The 21,264-nt window shown below is 53.9% G+C and overlaps 1 protein-coding gene across 1 annotated transcript; it reads left to right on the top strand.

The window, feature by feature from the left end:
- Window positions 1-1,509: 1,509 nt before the first annotated feature.
- NCLIV_025030 (conserved hypothetical protein) lies at window positions 1,510-18,968 on the top strand (the record flags this gene model as incomplete). Its single annotated transcript, XM_003882697.1, has 25 exons — window positions 1,510-2,289; window positions 2,772-2,951; window positions 3,561-3,782; window positions 4,400-4,543; window positions 5,080-5,590; window positions 6,063-6,406; window positions 7,405-7,920; window positions 8,301-8,458; window positions 8,942-9,118; window positions 9,702-10,144; window positions 10,659-10,799; window positions 10,937-11,443; window positions 11,822-12,181; window positions 12,381-12,952; window positions 13,178-13,538; window positions 14,040-14,213; window positions 14,321-14,578; window positions 15,131-15,312; window positions 15,564-15,691; window positions 16,005-16,533; window positions 16,904-17,056; window positions 17,367-17,656; window positions 17,852-18,085; window positions 18,334-18,653; window positions 18,772-18,968. 25 exons carry the CDS (start codon window positions 1,510-1,512, stop codon window positions 18,966-18,968), a joined length of 7,881 nt encoding a protein of 2,626 aa, XP_003882746.1.
- Between the last annotated feature and the right edge of the window lie 2,296 nt (window positions 18,969-21,264).

The raw sequence follows: 21,264 nt of genomic DNA, 5'->3' as shown, positions 1-21,264 counted from the left end.
CGAAGTCGACCTGACCTTGGCAACGCATTTCGAAAGACTCATATCCATATACGCTCACAGATATATATATATATATATGTTTGTGTCTTTATGTGTATATTTTACTGCATGTGTATGTATACGTTTATATGCATATGAAGCTATCTGTGTGAAAATTTGTCTGGAGATGCATGTAGTTGAGTGCCTAGCAATTCAACTTTGTTCGCTCCCGTCGGCGCCGTTTCCTCCGGGTTCTCTTTTTGCTGCAAGGCTGCTGCCCTCGCTGTGTCGCGACAGCCGTGCTTCCTCGCTCTCCTTGTTTCCGGAGACAGGAGGCAGTCCCTCCGACCCTGTGGCGCGGGCCGAGTCGCGCAGTTCTGAAGAAAGGGAAGCGTTTTTTGGAACAGAACTACAGAGACTGGGGTGGGGAGGAGTACGGTCGACAGCGAGGAGAACAGTGAAGAAATGTGGCGGAAAAACAGGAGAGAATACTCACCTCTACTCCGTCTTGTCTCGGTGAGTTCGCGTTTCTCTATCTTCGCCGTCGCCCTTGTGTCCTCTCTCCTTGTTCTTCCTCTGCACCAGTTGCTCTCAGCTCGCGGCTGTCGCCGCTTGTCTCGCGCTACTCTCCTATTTGTCTCTTGTGTTTCCCTCTGCTTACCAGGAGGCGTCGCGCAGCCGCTTATATCAAGGAAAAACATGCAAGAGTCTTTCCTTCAATTCGCCTTCCTCCGCTTTCATACCCGCCTTCCTCCTCCTTCTCTACTTTCCCGCTATCTTTCCCCTTTTCATTCCCTCTCGTAATCTCCTTATCCTCTCTCTTATCCTCTCTCATAATCCGCCTCTTCTCTCTCTTCTTGTCCCCCGTCTTCTCCCTCTTATTCCCGCTCTTCTTCTCCCTCTTCTTCTCGCTCGTATTCTCCCTCTTCTTCTCCCTCTTCTTCTCGCTCGTATTCTCCCTCTTCTTCTCCCTCTTCTCTCTCTCCTTCTCCCTCGTATTCTCCCTGCTCTTCTCTCTCTTCTTGTCGCTTATTCTCACGGCGGTTCCAACCGGGACATCTTCCTGGGCTCGGGCAGCGTCTCTCACTCGCCAAAGGAGTGCTAAGCGCCTGCTTCGCTCTTTCCAGTTGAGGCGCCTTTTCGTTCTTTTTTCGCTTTTTTTCGCAAGAGATCCAGACAGCCCTCTCTCCGCATCGCGTGGCGGGGGCAATGGGAGCCCTCCGGCATTCCCGCCTCGGGCGGAGAGGGGATCAGCTGAGGAGCCGCAGGAGCTCGCCATCGTCCCCCCCGCTCTCCACAGCTGCATCTGCTTGTCGAGCCTCTTCGGCTTCTTCCGCTTCCTCGTCTTCCTCTTTAGTCAGTCTTTGTCGCACGTCGCGTTCTCGCATTTTTGTTCCGCGCCCTCCTCGTGAAGGCAAGACTCCGTGCGTCTCTCCCTCTTGTGTTGGGTTTTCTGGCCTCTCTGCAGTCTCCCGTCCTTTTAGGGGAGAGCGACTGAGATGGACGCGAAAGCCGACAGTACTCGAGACAATGCAGAGGCGGGGGCATTCCCCTTTCTCTCCTGAAAAGTTCCCTCGGGACGACACAGCGAAGCGCCGATCCTGCTGGAAGCACCGGCTTTCGTTTCCCCACTCTTCTCGGTCTTCGCCAGCGTCTCTGCGTTCCTCGCCCAAGTCCCCTCCCAGTGTCAAAAAGGAAGACAGAGACGGCGGCGTGGGGCGCCTCTCACGGCCTCGTCACGTCCTTCTCCTCTTCCTCCATGCTGTCCTTGCTGCTTCTCACCTCTACTTGCCTGCTTTTTCTTCTCCCTCGTCTCCGCTCTCTTCTTCTCCCTCGTCTCCGCTCTCTTCTTCTCCCTCGTCTCCGCTCTCTTCTTCTCCCTCGTCTCCGCTCTCTTCTCCGTGGCTGCAGGATCCTGGCGTCCGCGCACGTCGGTTGTCTGTGTCTCCTGGGGCGCCTCAGTTCTCTCCTAAGTCGCTGCTCTCTGGAGACATCACACACAACCACCGACTCCCGGCGTCTCAGATTGAGCACACCGCGAGTTTCATGGCGGATTATCAGCGCCAGTTTTCTGCGCCTAACCCGCTCGCGGGCGCGGAGACACTCGGCGAGAAGGGAGGCGACGAAGCGAAGGACGGCGAAGAGACAGGCGAGGCGACGGCTGTGGATGTCGACGCCCGACTCGGCGACAAGCTGCGCACGAAACGGCGGGGAGACAAGCAAACTCGAGAAGGGGTGCTCCCAGGCCGCGACGGCGCGCTCCGTGCCGACGCCATCTGCGAGCGAATCAAAGCAGGAAACATTAAACAGGTAGGAAAGCGATTCCGGTGACGCAGCGAGAGAGGAAGGGCCAGATCGTTGCAGCGAGGGAGATGGAGAGAGAGAGCGATAGATGTGGAGATAGAGCGAGATACACAGGTGTGGAAAGATGGAGAGATAGACAGAACGAGGAGACAAGTACGCACAGATCCAAACGTAGGCGTACAGATACGTAGACGGAGTGAAGTTGCAATGTGCTTGGAAAAGGGTGCCAGCAAGGTCAATGTGCCGGTGCATGAATGCGGAGAAATAGGTTTTCTGGACGGCGACTCTTCCCAGTTTGCATGTGGAGGCAGGCGGTGGAAGGATCTTTTTCCCTGCAAAGAGTTTTATGTGCATGTGGCATCCCAGCACTTGGGCAGCATCTTGTAAATCAGACACTAGGTGAAGAACTGGGTTCCTGCGAAGGGTCGAGAGATTCAGAGAGGCCAGGTTCTCAACCGTAAGCCGTTTTGTGTTCTCCGCCTTTCCAGATTTCCCTGGGTGTTCACACCTCGGGAGTGGTCGAGCTCCTGCCGAAAGAAAAACTGAAGAACCACTGGTTCCAAGTCCCTCTCTCCGAGGAAGCTCTGCCTGGCCTCGACACCCCCTCAACTCTTCAGCATTCGCCTCCCGACCTGAGCATCCTTGTGACGCCTCACCGGCCTAGTCAGGTACCCACTTTCGCTGTCCTCGAGGCGTCTCTCCATCGGCACAAATCATTTGATTCATACCTTCTTTACGCATATATATCTAAATACTCGTGTGCCTGCTTACACCAATAGACATAATTAAATAACGCTATATGCCGGTTCATGAGCATCTGGATGTGTTCTTCAAGATGTCTGTGAGGCGACGTGGATCCAGAGAGAGAGAGGGAGTCGGTGTACATACGCTTAGTAGAGCGACGGTGTGCATCAGGTGAACTGAGAGACGTGCTTCCACTTGATTCTTGGGCGTGTCGAGCGCTGCGTTCTTCGTCGGCTTCACTTCTGCGCACTCAGCTGTGCAAATGCCTCCGTGTGGGCGTCCGAAGCACATGCAACGCCCCAGAGGCGCACCACGTACTTTTCGCTTACGCAAATATATAACCATATAAATATATATATATACATTTTTATATGCATGTAGACGTGGACGTATATATATATATATATATATATATATATATATGGATATCCATTTGTCTATATCTGTGCAAATGTGTCGGGATGTGTAGGTGGTTGGCTTGGCGTTTCTTCCCCTGACTGTTTCTGTTCGGTTTTGTTCTCTCTTTTTCCCAGTTCCCAGCGGTGCATTTGATTTCCCAGAAGGCGGGCGCATGCGTTTGGATTCGCGACGCCGCCGCTGCAGGGCCAACTTTGCTGCGCGTCTCCACCGAGGAGCTGCAGCGACTCCCTCGCCCAGGCGTCCTCACGCTCCTCGTCTCCTGCGACGCACCCTGTGCGCCGCACATCAGTCTCCAGTGGAACCCGCTGCGCGCAAACGACGTCATAGACCTCGAGGTAAACATAAACACAGCTGTGGCGAACCTTACACACGTGAGGTGCGTGCTACTCCGTACGATAATATATATATATATATATATATATCTGTTGATAGAGTTATATATATATGTATGTATATATCTATGTTGGTATATTTGTATATGTTTATGTTGATATATTTTCATACAAGTATTTATATGTTGATATATCTGTATGTATAAATGTATATATAGGTTTCGATCAGTAGATTGACAGGCAAAGGCGCAATCATTTCTAGTGCCCCACCGGACGATTTGGGCACGTGTGCACTCGATTTGCTCATTCTCTGTGCACTGTTGAATCTTAACCCGTGAGAACGTGCCGTTCTTTCTGTGATATGGAGGGGTTCACGGCCCGACATTTTCTGCGCATGTGTCGGTAGGTAGCTCGCTGCATGCATGTAGGTAAACAGGTATTCTTGTGTGTGTATTAGCTGTACATGTTTATGTATCGTGGCGCTTTTCTCCTGGGCGATGCTCTGCGCACTTCTTCCACGGAGTGTGTCCGTGTTTTTTTTCGGTGGTGTAGCTGGGAAGGAGCGCCAGCCTTTTTGGATGTGTTTCGCCCATCCCTGGGTTCTTTTGATCCTTCCGCAGTGCCGGAAAGACGAAAAATCAGACATTATCTGTCCCTCGGTGAGCGGCGAGGCGCCTATGGGCGTGCCTCTCCACTACGCGTTCAGATGCACAGAGCCCTGCCGAGAGGCGCTCCGAGGTGTTGTCGGAGCGAGCGTGGAAGTGGTAAGGAACGGAGATGAAGAAACGCGACCGAAAGCGCGACACCGGATCCGAGAAGGGAGAAGCACTTGGGCCAGAGAAAGGAGGAGGGAAGAATCGAGGCAGCGATGGGAAGAAGCGCAGCGGGGGGAGGACGAGACAACAGGGGAGGCCTTCGAGGTCTGCTACACGACACGGTCGAAAAGGGGAAGCGAGATCGATACCTTGCACGGTGGAGAGCTAGATGTCCAGTGAGAGTTGTCCGGGATTTGACGGCAAAGCAGCAACAGGGTCCGAGCGACACAAGAAAGCGCCAAGAAGGAAGACAGCGAGCTGCGGGGAATGAAAGGACAGCTGTCTCTAGACGAACCGAAAGAGTGCGTTGGGACGCACGAGAAAGAAAGGGACAGGAACAACGAAACACAAACTGCTTCTTGCTCGCGCATGCGTGACGTGTGTATCGCGCTTATCGTTTCTCCTTGCCCATCTCTTCTCTCCTTTTTTCTGTCTGTATCTGCCCATGTCTTGTCTCCTGTATCGTCCGTTCGTTTTCCCTGCAGGTCGTGTCTCCGTCATCCTATCAGCCGCTCCTGCCGTCTAGCGCCGACTCGCCTTCCCCGCTGCCGCCGTCCTCTCCTTCCGCGGCTTCGTCTTCTGTTTCTTTTTCTGCTCCTGAACCACGCTTGGCGCTGTTGGCCGCTTGGGACTGCTTGCCGGAGACGACGCTTTCCGATGACGAGGACGACGACAAACATCCCGCGCTGACCCCTGCTCAGGAGGCCGGTGTCTCTCCTTCTCTTTCTCCTCCTTCTTCCGCGTCCTCTCCTTCCTCTTCTTCCTCTTTTTCGTCGTCTTCTTCTTCTTCCCCTTCGTCCTCTTCTTCTTCTCTGCGAAGGCGAAAGGAGGCGGAAGGGCCAGGAGACGAAAATCAGGCAAAAGACGCGCGCACCCACAGTAACGTCGGCGGCGACAGGGGGGGCAACGTTGATCGCGCAAATCGCCGAAACGCATGCAAGCGCCTCGAGTCTGTCGGAGGAGCCGCTGGAGTTACTTACTTCACGGCACCGTTAGGTACGGCGAAACAAACAGACTCCAGGAAAACGAATCTCCACCCTCCATAGATCTGTGTGCGTCTACCATTTGATGTCGTTCTCTGTTCTAAAAGCACAGGAATGCATATATCGCTGGGCGTGTGCGTTCATAGATACAGATATTCATATATCCACTTGTGTGCCGATGCACCTGAATTTCACTCGATTCTCGATGCAGGCCTCCAGTTGCAAGAGGCTTTTTCATACATATACGTATGAACATATATATACATATATATATATATATGTGTATGTCTATTTATATGTATGTATATATATACGGTCTTGTCCTTCTCCCACTCTACAAGCACATCTATCTACCTATATATATATATATATATATATATATATATATATATACATGTGTATATGTATGTGGAGAAAGGTCTAGATTTCGGATTGGTTTCGTCGTTTGATCGGCGTTGTGCTTTCTGGGTTGTGTGCTTTTGCAGGGGACGTGTCGAAGACTCCAGCTGTTCACACGTTGCACATTTTCGTCCTTTCTTCGAGTCAGGCGACTCGGAAGTTTCGTCTCACTCTGGATGTGCCGCGCAGTGTCACCGAGGTGGCCCTGGACCGGCCTTTGTTTGTCGTTTTGCCTGCAAATTCTCTCCGCTTCTTCAAAGTGTTTCTCCCCGAAGTCACCATCGACCCTCAGAACTCGTGTCTCCAAAACGCCGTGGGCTCGACTGTTGAACACCTCCCGGTCGAAATCATCGCTGAATCGGTCGCCGGCGGCGTCCCGGCACTCGCCGTCGCCAACGAGGAGCTAGAACCTAGGCCAGACCCTGCCAAGGTGAGCAGAGAGACACCAATTGAGAGGAGAAAGAGACACCGAACGAGACGAAAAAGAGACACCGGATGTGAGGAACGAGACGCCGAATGAGACGAAAAAGAGACACCGGGTGCGAGGAAAAAGAGACACCGAATGAGATGAAAAAGAGACACCGGATGTGAGCAAAGAGACTCCCAATGTAATGGAAACGAGACACCGGATGTGAGGAAAGAGACACCGAACGAGACGAAAAAGAGAGACCGAATGAGAAGAAAAAGAGACACCGAGTGAGACGAAAAAGAGACACCGGTTGTGAGGGAAGAGACACCGAATGAGACGAAAAAGAGACACCGGGTGTGTCGAAAAAGAGACACCCAGTGAGACGAAAAAGAGACACCGAATGCGACGAAAAAGAGACACCGAACGAGACGAAAAAGAGACACCAAATGTGAAGACAGAGACACCGAATGAGGTGAAAAAGAGACACCGAATGTGAAGACAGAGACACCGAATGAGGTGAAAAAGAGACACCGAATGTGAAGACAGAGACACCGAATGAGGTGAAAAAGAAAGACACGGGATGTGAGCAAAGAGACACCGAATGAGGTGAAAAAGAGAGAAAGAGCGCGGGGTCCCCGTCGCACGTGTCGAAGGGAGGCGCCTTTCAGCAGCTGGTACCGGAGGCATGAAACGAAGTGAAGTAAGTCGCCTGGCGTCGGCCACTCCGCTTTTCCCACGCTGCGACCGGAGGGAAGCGAACAGGAGACACGGGCGACAGGGAGAGGAAGGAAACGAAAAGTTTGCTTTTCGAGCGGGGGAAGAGCAGGCGCGAAGTGTGTGCTTTGTCACAGGGAAAGGAACGTGAAATGGGAACTTGCGGTCCTCTCGCTACGGAGGGCGGGGAGGGGGGGGACAGAGAGGCAAGAGATGCTAGGCGCCGTTTGCGGCGCGTCCCTGTCCCTTCCGCGTGCTACACTTCTGTTTCCACTTTCACCGCTCTTTTGTCTTTTTCGCTTCAGACAAAGCGGGAGCAGGTGTTCGCGTGGCGCAGCACCAGTCAAGAATCCGAGGCGGGCGTTCGCTACGCCCTCGTCTACCTGGGATCCGACGCTCTGCGGCGGAAGAAGCCGTTCGGGACGTTTGTCATCGGCCTGCGCACTTCGACGTTCGCCCTCGTGTCCCTTTCTGTCTCCTCGCTCGCGGCTGCGACGGGCATGCGGCACTGGGCGGAGCTCCCCTCTGTCGGCGTGGGCGTGAACCTCACCTTTATCCCCTTTTCGCACTACTGCAAAGACGAATTCATCGTCTTCCGGACAGGCAGCAACGTCGGCAGGGAAACAGCCCCGGGGATCACAGACGCCAGCCACAGCGAGGAAGCGAAGGCAGACGCAGGGACGGGCGAGGCGCAAACTTCCGTAGGCGGCGAGACGCACGAGTCTCTGATTCTGTTTGTGCACAAACAAAAGGGTGACATGCCCAGCGAATTCTGCGTCGTCCCCTGCGGGCCAGCCGAGGGGCTCTTCCGCGTCTGCCCGGTAGGTGTACAGGGGGAGGCAAGGCCGAGAGGCCGAACCCGCGAGACACAGAGATGCAGGGAGCAGAGCGAGAAAGGGGAAAAAGAGGGAAAAGAGATGAGTGCAAAGGAGAGAGGTGAGAGAAGGAGAGGGAGAAAGGCGGGAGGAGAGGGACGCGCAGGTGCGCCAGCGAGAGACGAGGGAGAAAGAGAGACAAGTGGAAAGCGACAGAAACAAACAAACGGGAAAGGAGAGATCTCGCGTTCGACAGTGAGGTCGCATGCAGATCACAAAAACCTCCAAGGACTCTGCCCATCTGTGGAAGCGTCGCGACTGCGGTTTCCATCGCGCGCGCTCTCTTGTTCGTGCTCGCCGCCGCGTGTCGTTCTCTGCCTGCTCAGAAGCTGCCTCTGGAAAAAGATGCCCCGTGTCCTTCGCCGTTTATAAGCCGACCTACGCCAGGTTCCCAAATGCTGCGCCTCGCCATTCCTGCCGAGGCGCTCGAACCCCGAACGACTTACGTCGTCCGCATTCGTCTCGCGTCGTGGCAAGAAACCTCGTAAGCACGCGGACACGGGGGTGGGCGGTACACCTTCCCTGTCGCATAAGCATATAAATTCGTACGTATACATCTACTTACACATATACGTATACAAACACATGTACACTTACACACATTTATATGCAGTACATACTTTTTTGTATAGTTACGTATATCTATATCTAGAGAGGTATAAAAACACTTTTACACACATGTGCATTTACCTGTGTACATGCATGTATGCCTATGCGTCTGAAGCATTTGTGTCGCTCGTTGGCCTTCCGCGAGGACGCTCGACGCCTTCGTTTTTCGTTCCGAGATGGGTGCTCGCGCATGCTGTCCATGTGCAGCGTTGGCCTTTGCTCTCTCCCTCTCTCTCTCTTCCTCTCTTTCTCCCTCTCTTTCTCCCTCTCTCTCTTCCTGTATCTCTGCGCGTTCCGCGGTTTGCGTGTTTTTGGCGGCATCTGCGGCGGTTGGGACGTCCTTTCTGGTGTCGTTCAGAGTCGTGATGGGTCTCTGGCGCCCGACGCCTCGCGACTATCGCGTGCAGACCGTGCGCGTGATGAGCGGCGTGCCATTCAAAGGCCACCTCTTCAACGACAACGCGACTGCAGCGACGCTGGAACTTCTCTTCAATGTCGACCCAAACGCGCTGCCTCGCCTCTCCAAACCCGACAGGTGAAACGCCCACGCCGCTTCTCGCCCCTTCCCCACGGTAGACACAGGCACACATCACATAATAATCCCTAGAGCAAGAGGCAAGTGGATATATAAATCAGCCGGTACATTGCTGCGAAATACATACATACATACATACATACATACATACATACATACATATATGTATATATATATATATGTATACATATATACATATATATGGATGTGTGTATATGCAGGTTGGTGTGAGTATTTCGATGAGGTGTGGAGAGATACAAGTCCTCTTTCCACGGGTGCATGAGAGTACATACGGCCTGGTTTTTACGTTTGGTGTTTTTCAGATCGCTTTTAGGTTTGCGGCATTCTCGTTTCTCTTTTTGATGTCTCCCGTCTCCTATCTACGTATTTGCTTGCCTTTCGTCTGTCTCTGTCTCCTTTTTCTCTCTCCTTTCGCTTCTTCTTCCCCTTCGGTGGTCCTCTTCGTACACGTGTGCCTCTCCTCACTGCTCTCACCCTTCGTTCCGTATCCACGAGTGTTTTCGCCAACTCTCTCTTGTCTTTCTTCACTCTTCCTCGCTTTTCCCCCTTTTGTCTTCCGCAGCGGGTATATGTTCCGCCTGAGTTTGTCGGGAACTGCTCCGGGGTTTGTCGTCTCTCTTTCGCTTCCCGGAGGGCGCCGGGCGAAGGGAAAGAGCCGGTCCGTCTCCGTCCCTGAAGCCGAGACGAAGAGCAGAGTCGACTTTTCTGAGCGCTTTTCCGCCGCCGCAGTCTTCGAAGACAAAGAGGGCGTGGGCGACTGGAGCGTGCGCATCCACAGCCTGGCCACCGTCCCCGTCGTTGTCGACGTGACTGTCTCCTTTGGCCCCGAAAGCGGAGAGACAGAACAGGCTCTTCTCGCCAAGCGCGCTTCCGGAGCAGGGTTCCTCGAAGTCACGACACATCTCATGGATGGAGCAGTTTATGTCGGGCACATCCAACCAGATGCAAAGCGAGGAAGCGGAAAGCAATTCTTCTCCTTTCCCGTAGACTACAAACTCATCGCAGGTACACAGACCGCATGCCTAACGACCAGCAATCACCGAGATGTATCTGTACATGCACTTGTACACGCAACTACACATACATATATGTAAATATATATATATATATATATGCTTGTGTTTCGAGGGAATTTGAGTTTCCATTCCAGCACCCGTTGTGGAGGCTCCGACCGAGAGGCATCGATACCGAGTGAAAAAATAGTCGTATCGCGTGTCTGCTTTTGGAGCCGGCGGCTGTTCATATGTATGTCTCTGCATGCACACAGGCATACGTGGATAAGGATATCGATAGTGACATAAGGCAAGAGTGTTTTGTCTCTGTTGGGTGTTTTTTCTTATGTTTGAGATCAGCAGGCTTTTTCCGACACCGCTTTTCTCTTTTCGTTTCCGTCTTTGTGACGCAGCGCGGCTCGTCCTCCTTCGCCGTCGCTGTGTGGGTTGTTTGTGCACATACGGGAGCTGTCTTTTTCGCAGTCTTCTCTCATTTCCGTCTTTGATGTTTTCCGGGTTCCCTTCAGCACATGCAGTCGACGCACGCCCGCACATGCGTTGCATCGCCTCCTCCTTCGATGACGAAGGCCGGCGCGTGCGGCTGTTTGCCAACGTTTTGACGAAGGAAAACGCGGAGTCGTACCGCCCGCCAGACCCCGACATTCCAGGTTCGCAAAGAGACACACTCGACAGCGGTGGAAAGAGCGCGTTCCTGTGGCGTGCCTCTGAACCCTGCGTCTGTTGTATTCTCCGTTCTTGGCCGTGTCCTTTCCGTCCGCTTCTTATTGAACTCTATCTCCTGCAGGCACGGTTCTCTGGCCTCGGCAGCACGCTGGGAAATTCCCCGACATTCAAGTTATCGAAGTCCCCCTCGACGACCCGCAGTCGTTGACTCCAGGCACTGCCTCTGCATATGTAGTGGTGGTCCAACCAAGTCCTTCTTCCACTTCTTCTTCTTCCTCTTCTTCTTCCGCTTCTTCTTCCTTTTCCTCTTCTTCCTCTTCCTCTTCCCCTTCTTCTTCCTCTTCTTCTTCCTCTTCCTCTTCTTCTTCCCCTTCTTCTTCCCCTTCTTCTTCCTCTTCCTCTTCTTCCTCGGCCCACCTTCCTGTTGGCTCTGCCGCTGGGGAGGCAAAAGACTCGAACGAGGAGAGTGAGGATGGCATTCCCTTCACCATCGTCTGCAGTGGAAACGGCGAGGTGTTTCCACTACCTCTCGACGTTCCCGTGCGCCGTTCCATTGCCGCCGACGCTTTTCATTTCTACTCTTTTGCAACGCCTGTCTACAACAAGGACGTCGTGATTGCGCTTACAAGTGAGGTTTGTCTGCGAAGAACGCATGCGAACGCGTGCAGTCGCAGGTCCACGCGCTTGGCCGGCTGCTCTTTTCGTCGCGAGGCGTCTCCAACTCTTGTCACGGCAACCCTCGTAACTGCATCCCTAACGCGGATATATCTGCAACTGCTGGCAACCATGAAAACGTAGAAACGGTGAATGTGGCATCTGCATGGCCTCGGGAGACCGCAGGCAAGGTCGAGAGACACATCTCTCTAGGCTTTCCACGTGTGAGTCTACCGTAGATCTGTTTCCTGCGCGCACGTGCATGCAAAGAGTCAAACATCCCCACGCACGTGTGTAGGTTTCGCGTGTGAGTGGGGTTCGCAGTGTTGTTCCTTTCCTCTCTTGTCTTCAGCTGGAGCTGTGGGAGATGCCGACCTCTTTGTGTCTCCTCACCGCGCGGTCTCTTCCGCTCCTCACGGGTACACCTGGTCGTCCACGGAACTTGGCACAGACTGGGTGTTGCTGGCGGCCGAGTCGAAGGATTTCCAAGCGGCCTGCAACGCGACAGTCGTCGCCCAGACCGGGTTCTGCACGTTTTTCATCCTCGTCAAGGCTCAGGAAGACGCGCAGTACACGCTGGAAGTGCGCCAAGAGACGGGTGGCGTCGACGCGATCATCCCTGCTCTCCCCGTGCGCGGCTTCGTCAAGAAAGGCCACACAAAAATGTTCTCCTACATCGACGTGAACCCCGAGGAGGATCTCAAAATCGCAGGTAAGCCCGCACAGACATGCGCGGGGCACAACGTTCGCGCCCTGCCGCCGAGTGTGTTGACCCGTCTTTTGTGCCTTTTGGTGCAGCTTCTCCCCCTTGTCTTGAGTCCCCTCTCTTTTTCGGAGCTTTTGCCCCTCGTTACACTTTTTTCTTGTGTTTTGGCAATCCTTCTGCTCTTTTGTTTCGCGTCTCGTTTCAGTGACGAGCGACCGGGACGTGTCGCTGTACGCCGCACTCGGGAACGGGACGCTCGTCTCGGACTTGACTCCGCTGCACTTGGGGAGCGCGCACTGGTGGGCGGACGGCGTGCGGCGATCGATCGAGATCAAGGGCGCAGATCTCCGCCGGCGGCAGGCTGTCCTCGGCTGTTCCTTCTCGAAGGATTCAAAGGCAAATTCTTCGCGGTCGCTGCGGAAACAGTGCGTGCTCCGCGTGGACGTCTCTGCCCACCAGGACCAGCCTTTTGCGCTCACGCTTCTCCGGTCTCCGACGAACTCGATCGTGTCCAACCTGATCGTCGACGCGACGCCGAATCTCGGCTTCCTCTGGCTAAACAGCGACGTAAAGTACGAACTATGGATCGACGAGTTCATTCTCGATCGAGACCTCGACGCTGCCCTTCACCTGCAAGTTGCCTCGTTCGACTGCCGAGCAACCCTCACGGTCCGGTGGCCGGACGGATACCGCCGAGCCTTTCCGTGGCCGCAGAGCCAGCAACTCGTCATTGGCCGAGACATCCATCCGTGGACCGAAGGGCCTTTCTTCTTCATGGTAGGCGGAGGCGAAAGACGCGACAGCAACGGGCGGGGAACCTCTCGAGGGAGCGTCGCACCGCGCCTCGTTGCCTCCCGCCTGACGCACGCGAGGCAGTTCTCGCTCGTCTTTTTCTGGCGTGTCTGCTTCCCCCCGCGTTTCTGTCCCGGCGCGCTGGCGTTCGCGTTTTTTCCGGTGCCCGCGGGCAACGCATGCAATTGCCTTTTTTCGTTTTTCTCGCAGCTCCACGACCCGAGCATCCAGAAGGGAAGTTGCATATACGTCTTCAACGCCCACGTGTCGACGACGCTCCACGAGAGGCACCAAGTGGTTCCTCTCGACTTCAACGTGCCTCTGCACGCGTCGGTGACGAGTCACAGGCCGAGCTTCTTCGTTTGGACTGCGCCGTATTCTGGGCGGTCCGACGACGACCTTTTCCTCCTCAAAGTCACGCCCTTTGTCCACATGGTCGACGTCTTTGTCCAGCCCCTCCACAGGGCTCTAGGTTTCCCCAAACGCCCAGACCCCGGCGAATCGCTGCCGCCGTCCGTCAAACAACTCGTCCAGGAGTCGCCCGAGTCCCCCACGCTCGTCCTGCGAATCGGTGAGACTGACCGAGAAGACACTCCCGGGAAAAAGGCAGTCCACACGACGGATTCGCATGCGGGTGAAAAACGGAACTCCTGACGGGGCCCGAGGAAGCTCAGCTCGCACAGGTCGCCGCCAGATCGCTGGTCGGCCTTCTGCCGTGTATTTTCGGGGGAAGGGGGAGCAGAGGGGGGGCGGCGGAGATGGGGAGAAACGAACGAGAGATCGCAAGACGCCGAAGGGGAAATCCGAGGGGAACGCGGAGTGAAATGAGAGCATAGGGAGGTGCGAGGAGCTTGGAAAAGAGGCGGGAAGCAGAGACAAAGCCGGGGTCACAAGCGCGGAGGGGCGACGTGGTCGCTTTAGATTTTGTGGCGTGTCTAGGCAAGCATGCTTGGAAACGCGCAAGTTCATATATATCTACATGGAGCTTCATAGCGGCTGTATGTTTCGTTGTTCTTACATCAAAATACGCCGTGTGGAACATACGCCTTTTTTTCGGTTTTCTGTTTTCCAGGAAGCGCGTGGCGCCACGCTGAGGACGTCGACTGGATTCCTGCGTGCGAACCGGATGACCTGGCGACAAGCCGTCTGGAGGACGACCAACTCGGGACCGACACGGAGGACGTTTTTCATCCTCTCGATTCTTGTCAGATTCTCATCAGCGTGTACGACCGCCGGCGCGCCACAGGTAACCAGAAAAACCCAGAGCCACCGGGGAGCGGAAAAACGGAACGACTCGGTGCCTGGTCCATGTCGCTTCCCTGCTGTCGCGTTGGGTCGTGTGCGTCTCTACAGATCTCTCGGAGTCGCGCGAAGTCGATTTCAGCATTCAGGTAACTTCACGGTCCACCGATGCCTTCGACGTCTACTCCTTCGGGGAGACGCGCCAGTTCGTCCCGGAAGAATTCATTGGCGAGAACAGCACAAAGGCGCTCCTGCTGTACCAAGACAACCCGAGTGCAGATGTCCACCTGCATGTTCGGTGCGAAGATCCGTTCTTGATCTCCAAAATGACGGCGGCCTTGTTCCACAACTTGACACGATTGAACCAGGGTACGCCCGGCGCGCGCACGCACATGTCGAATCCTCTAACCGTTTCCTGAGCATGCGACACAGCTGTGCAGGGCTCTAGATTCATCGGCACCCGTATACTTTTTTCACGCACATACCTGCATATAAATATGCATGCATGTGTAGAGATCCAGGTGTGTGCTACGCTGTGTTGTTGTAGGCGCATGTATAGGGCGTTACGTATGGTGGACTTGTACATCGGCGTCTGCTCGTGCCTAGGCACATTTCGTGTAAATCTGAATACATTTATGCATATATATACATAAATACGTGTGTTAATCTGAGAAAGGAGGGGGGGGCGTTTCCGATCCTCGCTTTCGACTGGAGACGGCGTCCATAGTTACTGATGTTTCAAGACGACGTGCGGAAATCCGGTAGGGGTGGCTGGTCGTCCTCCCTCCTGTTTTTCTGGGAATAAACCCTTCCGGTCCGTAGGGCGCGTGGACTGGCCAACGGCGCACAGGAAGGCTCCGTCTTCTTCTGCGCCTTCTGTAAGTTCTTCCCGTTGGGCTTCGTTGTCCTGTGCCTCGGCAGAGCTACAGCACCCCGATGGGTGTCGCGGGGACGACGCCGGGAAGTTCTGCTGGATTGGCGAGCCTACGAAAGACTGGCAAAGTGGATCGACCGCGGACATCCTCATAAAAGCCGATGAGAAACTCGTCGAGAACAAGAACTTTTTATACGTCCTTCTTTTTCTCAACGAAACGTATTCCTCGGTGCGTGCGCAGCTGAGTGTGGCGAAACAAGTGCTAAGGCTCGCGTCTTCTGCCTTCGACTGCCCTCCGTCTTCTTCTCAGCGTCAACCTGGGTCTGTGTGGTTTTTGTTCTCCCTCTCTGCTCTGTCTGGTGCTCGTGAACAACTGCAGTTTTGGGTGCAACGAACTCGCGTCCTTTCGGGTCCCGTCGAGGTTCACCCGTACGCGGAACAACGGGGATCCTGCGAGGTTGCCTTGTTTGTCTTTTCCAGACTTTCCAACCCGTTGTCGAGTTCTCCGCCACACAGGAGGGCTTGTATGTGCCTCTGAAGAACAACATTGACTCGGGAATCTACTCTGTGACAGCTGAAAAACCCGTCTTCTTCTCCTTCGAAGTCACGTACGTTCGCCACAAACACAGCACACCCTTACCTGCAGCCACTTAAATCCGCAGCCGCACGGACACCTACATCTGTGCATGCACAATACGCATATGCGCACTCACGCACCTCTGTGCCTGTCGGTTCCTATATATATATATATATACGTATATGTTATATATATATACGTATATGTGGAAATCTGCATGAGGTCGAGTGTGCGTGGGAGCGTTTTTCCTTTGCGCGTTGTGACGCGCGGAGGCACGAAGGACTGCAGAGAACGCGTTGTGGAGAGGCGTCTTTCTTGTTTTCGGTGTGAGCTTGGTTTCTCAGGGAGCCGAGCGGCCAGGTGATTTTCACTTTGGACCCGGACCGCGACTCACCAAAGACGGACGGCGACCTGCGCAGTTCGTACAGCGAACGCATTCAGAAGCCCCTGCAGGCGACGTCGATGTTTGTGAAGACGTGCAACACAGAGACGTTTGTGCGCACCATGTGGAGTCCCTCCCTTCGGCCTTCCAACCTCCTTAACTCGCATCAGGGTTACGTGAACGAACGCGACCAACTCGTGGCGATTGTCGACAACAACTGGCAATTGTTTGAAGCCCAGCTTTGTTTCTACCGTCTCGGAATCTATACCACGTCGTCGGAGCCCTTGTACTTCCGTATGACAGCCACAATCATTCACCAGTCCTTGCCCATGGCTGTGCCCATCGGGTCTGCTGTCTTGGGCCATGTCTCGAAAATGCCCCACGCGAACCGGCGCACTGTCCTCGTTCAGACCATGGCTGTCGAAGACAAATTCACTTTCCGACTCTGGAAACCGCCCGAATTCAATGGGAAACTCGTCACGACGTTCGAGGTGGGATCTCGCTTCGACACAGGCACATTTCTCCCAACTGCATGGGTCTACGGCGATGAAGATGCAAAGTGCTAATGCGTGCGCGTGTGTGTTCGTGTGCATCGGTCATTTTGGCAGATGATCTATCCTATGTGTGCATGATTCTGTATCGGCGAAGGCGTGGAGTCGCGGATCCGTCCACATGCGTGCAGGAAATAGAGCTCGTCCATCCATGGGTTTACAAACACATCGATAGAACCGGAGTCGAGAGGAGAGTGCGTGAGCATTGCTCGCACTATTCGGCTACAGTCACAGTAGGCGTGCCTCGTCCGAGCTAGAAACGTTTGTTGGAAGGTAGTTCGCGCCTTTGTCTTAAACTCCTTGTTCGCAGGTGTGCAGCGGAACCGCAGCCCTCAGGTGGAATGACCGGCTAAGCAAGATCGTCTCCGGCAGCGTGGTCCCAGGAATTTTCCTGGGGTCCATGAAGCGCGTTTCGAGACGAACAGATAGCTCATCTCTCCAGCAGCAAGGTCGGATGTATCGGGTGAGTCGGATCCAGATGGAATATGGCCGTCTGGCTGTAGCTGCATGGTCTCCAAAAGGTTTTCTTTGGTGAGATGCGGTGTCACCTGTTCCTTCGTGGACGGTTGTTCCCATTGTGTATTGTTTCAAGTGTTCCTTAAAACTGGAAATGATTCACCTTTATATTGAATCGTTTCGGGAACTTAACCAAACTGTAAAAAATAAGAGATACCGGAAAGGGTAATTCGTTCGTGGCTTCGGGACTTTGGAAGTCGGCGAAACAGAGGATCCTGTGTGGTGGAGCTTTGCGTTTCTGCGTGTTGCCTCCGCAGGTTGTTGAGGCGCAAAGCGCAAATTTCCTTGGCGTCTCATGCGAGTTTCCAGAAGGCACGGCCAGCGAAAGCTACATCCGTCAGAAGAATGCGACCTTCAGCATTCTGATGACCAAGCTGGAAAGCACGCCGTGTTTCAGTGCAGAATCTGACGACGTGGACGCAGCAATTGCGCCGGTGCCTTGGTACGAGCACCTTCGCCATCCGTTCAGCGGAAGCAAATGGAATCTGAATGTTCGGTGGAAACCTTTGATGACCTTCCCCGCAATCAAGGCTCTCTCGCAAGACGGGTAAGTCTCCACATTGTCGGTCTTTTCTATGGCCACCAACAATTAGAATTCCAAAAATGCGTGGGCGTGCTTAGCTGGAACCCTTCACGAGTGGCAGTTCTTCGAAGGGCAGCGGAAGGAGTGCTGAAGAGATTCTTTGGAGCCGGGTATTTTGCTTCCTCCCTTTCCCGTCTTCCTTTTCATTTATGTTCTCAGGCACTGGACCTGTTCAAAGACGGCTCTTGGGGAGTGGGGAAACCAAGTTCCGGACAACCAGGTACAGTACGAGGTGTTTGTTGCGCTTGCCAATGCAACTCGGGCGAACTGGTTGGCCAGTTGTGGGCTCTACATGGACGCGGAATACTACAAAACGACGTCAAAGTATCTCGTCACGGCCGGACAGACGAGCTTCAGTCTACCCTTGCAATACCAAGGATCCCAAGTGTACAAGTGAGACGAGGGCCCAATCTCGGGCTGCCGAGACAGCTGGCGGTGTGCGGTGTGCAGGCATCACGTTATTGCGGTGGCCTGCTGAGATCCAGCACGGTGTGGTGCCCCTGTGTACACATACTTGTGTTCTTTACAGTTTCAGATAAACGGCGTGTGAAGCGTCGGACCACCTTTCACGCTGCCAGTGCAGATATCTATGTGCACCTTTTTCGAGATGTCCGGTTATGGGCGCTGACACGTACATGGAGACACCCGAAGATGCGAGCTTATCAAAACGTGCGCGTGGCTGTGGTTTGGTGCTTTTATAGGGTGGGGGTGCTGGCGAAACATATCCCTCAAGCATTCGATCAGGGGATGCAGCCTTACACGTATCGCTTCGTGGAGGTCGAGCTGGCGCATACAGAAGAGCTGCTCGGTCTGGGATCGACTTATCTGTTGATTGTCGTAGTCGCTTGTCTCGTCTTCGCCTGCCGACGGCATATGTTCGCATGCGCAAAAGGCATATGGAAAACGCTACTCTTTGTGACGTCTTCGGGATCCCGCCAGCAAGGACGGAGCCGTACCACAGGTAAGAAAAGCAGAAATCCCTTCGCCTGGCAATGGCCATCTCCTTTCTCTCATGCAATTTCTGCTAGTTACGTTTTGTGTAGTGGCGATTCGACGTGTGTGGTTCTGTCTCCCTGCAGGTCCGCACAGTATTGAAATGTTTCCGGTTTCTCACGGATACACGCCCCCTCCCGCCACACTTGGGTGCAGAACGGTGAAAGAGGACTACGAAGACCAAGGGTGTTCTGAAGGTCCAGTGACTAGGACGGCCGACGAATATCCTTTGTCACCTTTACCACAGTCCGTGGAACCGTGGTTAGGACGGGAGGGACACTAGGTTTCTTCTTTTCGAATGCGGCATTGCTGCACTTGGTGCGGTGGATGTGTATTTCGAGTGCAAGCACGGCAACAGCGTGATTCGTGCAGTGCAGTGGCTTGCGAGCAAAACATCCCCAAGCTCAGTGGAATTTGGGCGCGTTAAACAAAACCATCCAAGGTCTAAGCCAGTAGTTTGGGGCACAGAGACCGCTACCCGTCTTCTTCCTCTGACGAGGAATCCGTATCGGAAGCAAGGTCGAGGTCAGCTTTGTCTCGCGGGGTGGACCCTTTGGTGTTTGCTGAACAACTTTTTTCCAGTTTCGTCCTGGAGCATCATTCGACACCGGCCGTCAGTTTTGTCTATGGTTGCTTCCTAACAGAAAAAACACTCACAGAATGAGCGCTCGCAGTTTCTCCGTGAGCTTCTCCAGCGTGTCATTCGTCTTCATCCGTTTTGCGGCAGGTGTTGTCGGTTCGCCTGTCATTGCTCGCGAGGCTGAGTCACATTTTCCATTTGGTCAATTGCACAAGAACTTTGAATATTTCTGGGAGTTGGCCTACTCGCACGCGGCGCCACGGTCCACTTGGGTTCGCGTTCCATGGAAAGAACCATGAAAGACGCATTTTTGAACTCTTCGTTATCAGAGCGGCAAATGATGTGTGCCAGCGATTGCGCCAGCTGTGGAACGTAGATTTCGCGTGCCTCTTTCATCTGCACCAGAGAAAGTATGTTGTTGCGCCCTTGCTGTACGTACGCCGTCCACAGCCGTACTTCTAGTTCCGCGACTGACATGAATGCGGAAGGATCCTGTGTCTTGAAGTCCTCAAACGTGGACGCCAGTGCACGGTCCAGATTGCTCGAGAGTGCGGACGACTCCTAGTGAGCCGTGCATTAGGTAAGCCAACTCTGTGTATCCACGTTTTTGCCTGAAACTTACTCGCAAATACGTTTTGCACAAACTGCCAAAGCATGCATCTTTACTGTCGACGCTGATGACCTGACACCTCACAGCGTTGCGTCGCATGACGACAAGAGCTGTCGGAGACCTTACCAGAACGATTTCTGACCACGATGCGGGGCCGGCCAACCACACACGGTGTGGGTGCGCTGCCTGAACAGGAATAAAGCACCTTATTACCTGCAACACAAGGCAAAGTAATTACCCCGAGCAAGCGCTCGTATGTGTTTGTCGGCAAGGGGGACGGTGCCAGCTCAACGGGAGCCGCAACGGCAGCCTTTGCGGATCCCGGAGGCTTCCGTTGTCTCTTCTTTGTCAGCAGGCCGAAACGAGCGCCTTTTGCGTCAAGAAACTCCCTGTTGCCAGAGGGAAGGTTGGCCACTGGGAATGTTGCAGCCCGTCATGCGAGTACCTGGTTGCCTTGTCAATCGCACAGACGGGGGCATCTTCAGGCAGCAGTGGCATGGAGTTGAAGGTGCGCAGAATCCTGACAGAACCCCACTCAGTCTGCTTCTTTGGGTCAGCGGTGGCTGCTACGGCGATCCCAACTATTCGAACAGCATATCCGCTGTCATTCACCACTTGCTGCGTATGGGCAATAACTTTGTGTGACGCAGCCTGTGCCAAGGAAAGAAGACAAGCTAGCAGGCCCGTGCCCCTGACTTCAGGGGTAAGCGCATTAACATTTTCGGATTCTGTAAGGACCCGAAGCGAAATCTGGTGAAAGCTAGAGATGGATGGCGACAAGGATGGTCCAGTCAGAAAAACCGTACTTCGGGCTTCAAGAAATTAATAGCAGTGATGTAGCTGAGAAAGGACGCTTCCGTTTGGTCACTCCACTGGCCCTTTACCTGTGCAGGTCATTTTCCCTGTTTCGTGTCTGTGAGCCAAGCGGCGTACACTTACAGCTGCACCAACTTCCGTCATCCACGGCCACGTGTCCAGTTCCTCATTTATCGCTGTTCAAAACAGTAGGCCCATGCATGCGCTATGTTTTGTGTTTCTACGGCAGGGCGTACTTTCGAAATCTTCAACATCTGCCGACTGCCCATCGACGTCAAGCCTTACTCGAAACCGCCAGACTTCGCTTGGTGAAACTCTGAAGAGGGTTGGTACACAAAACGGTTGTTTTGCGCCACCGTCAAGCCATACGTACCTAACCTTCATCCTCAGGAAGGATGCAGCACTTCGCTGGCAGTACATCATGGCCTATTACCCATGCATCCAATGGATGTGCTGGCCCGATTTGAACAACCTCATCGCCTTACCATCTTTAACCCAATTCCAAACACGCCACTCACGCTCGAATCGTTGGTTTTTGAAGTGGCAAATAGCTGCCCAAACGACTCTATCGAA

This window comes from Neospora caninum, chromosome VIIb (assembly GCF_000208865.1).
Source record: "Neospora caninum Liverpool complete genome, chromosome VIIb".
NCBI classification, from domain to species: Eukaryota; Apicomplexa; class Conoidasida; order Eucoccidiorida; family Sarcocystidae; genus Neospora; species Neospora caninum.
The sequence above is the reverse complement of the archived record's forward strand: the minus strand, read 5'-3'. Positions and strand labels throughout refer to the sequence as shown.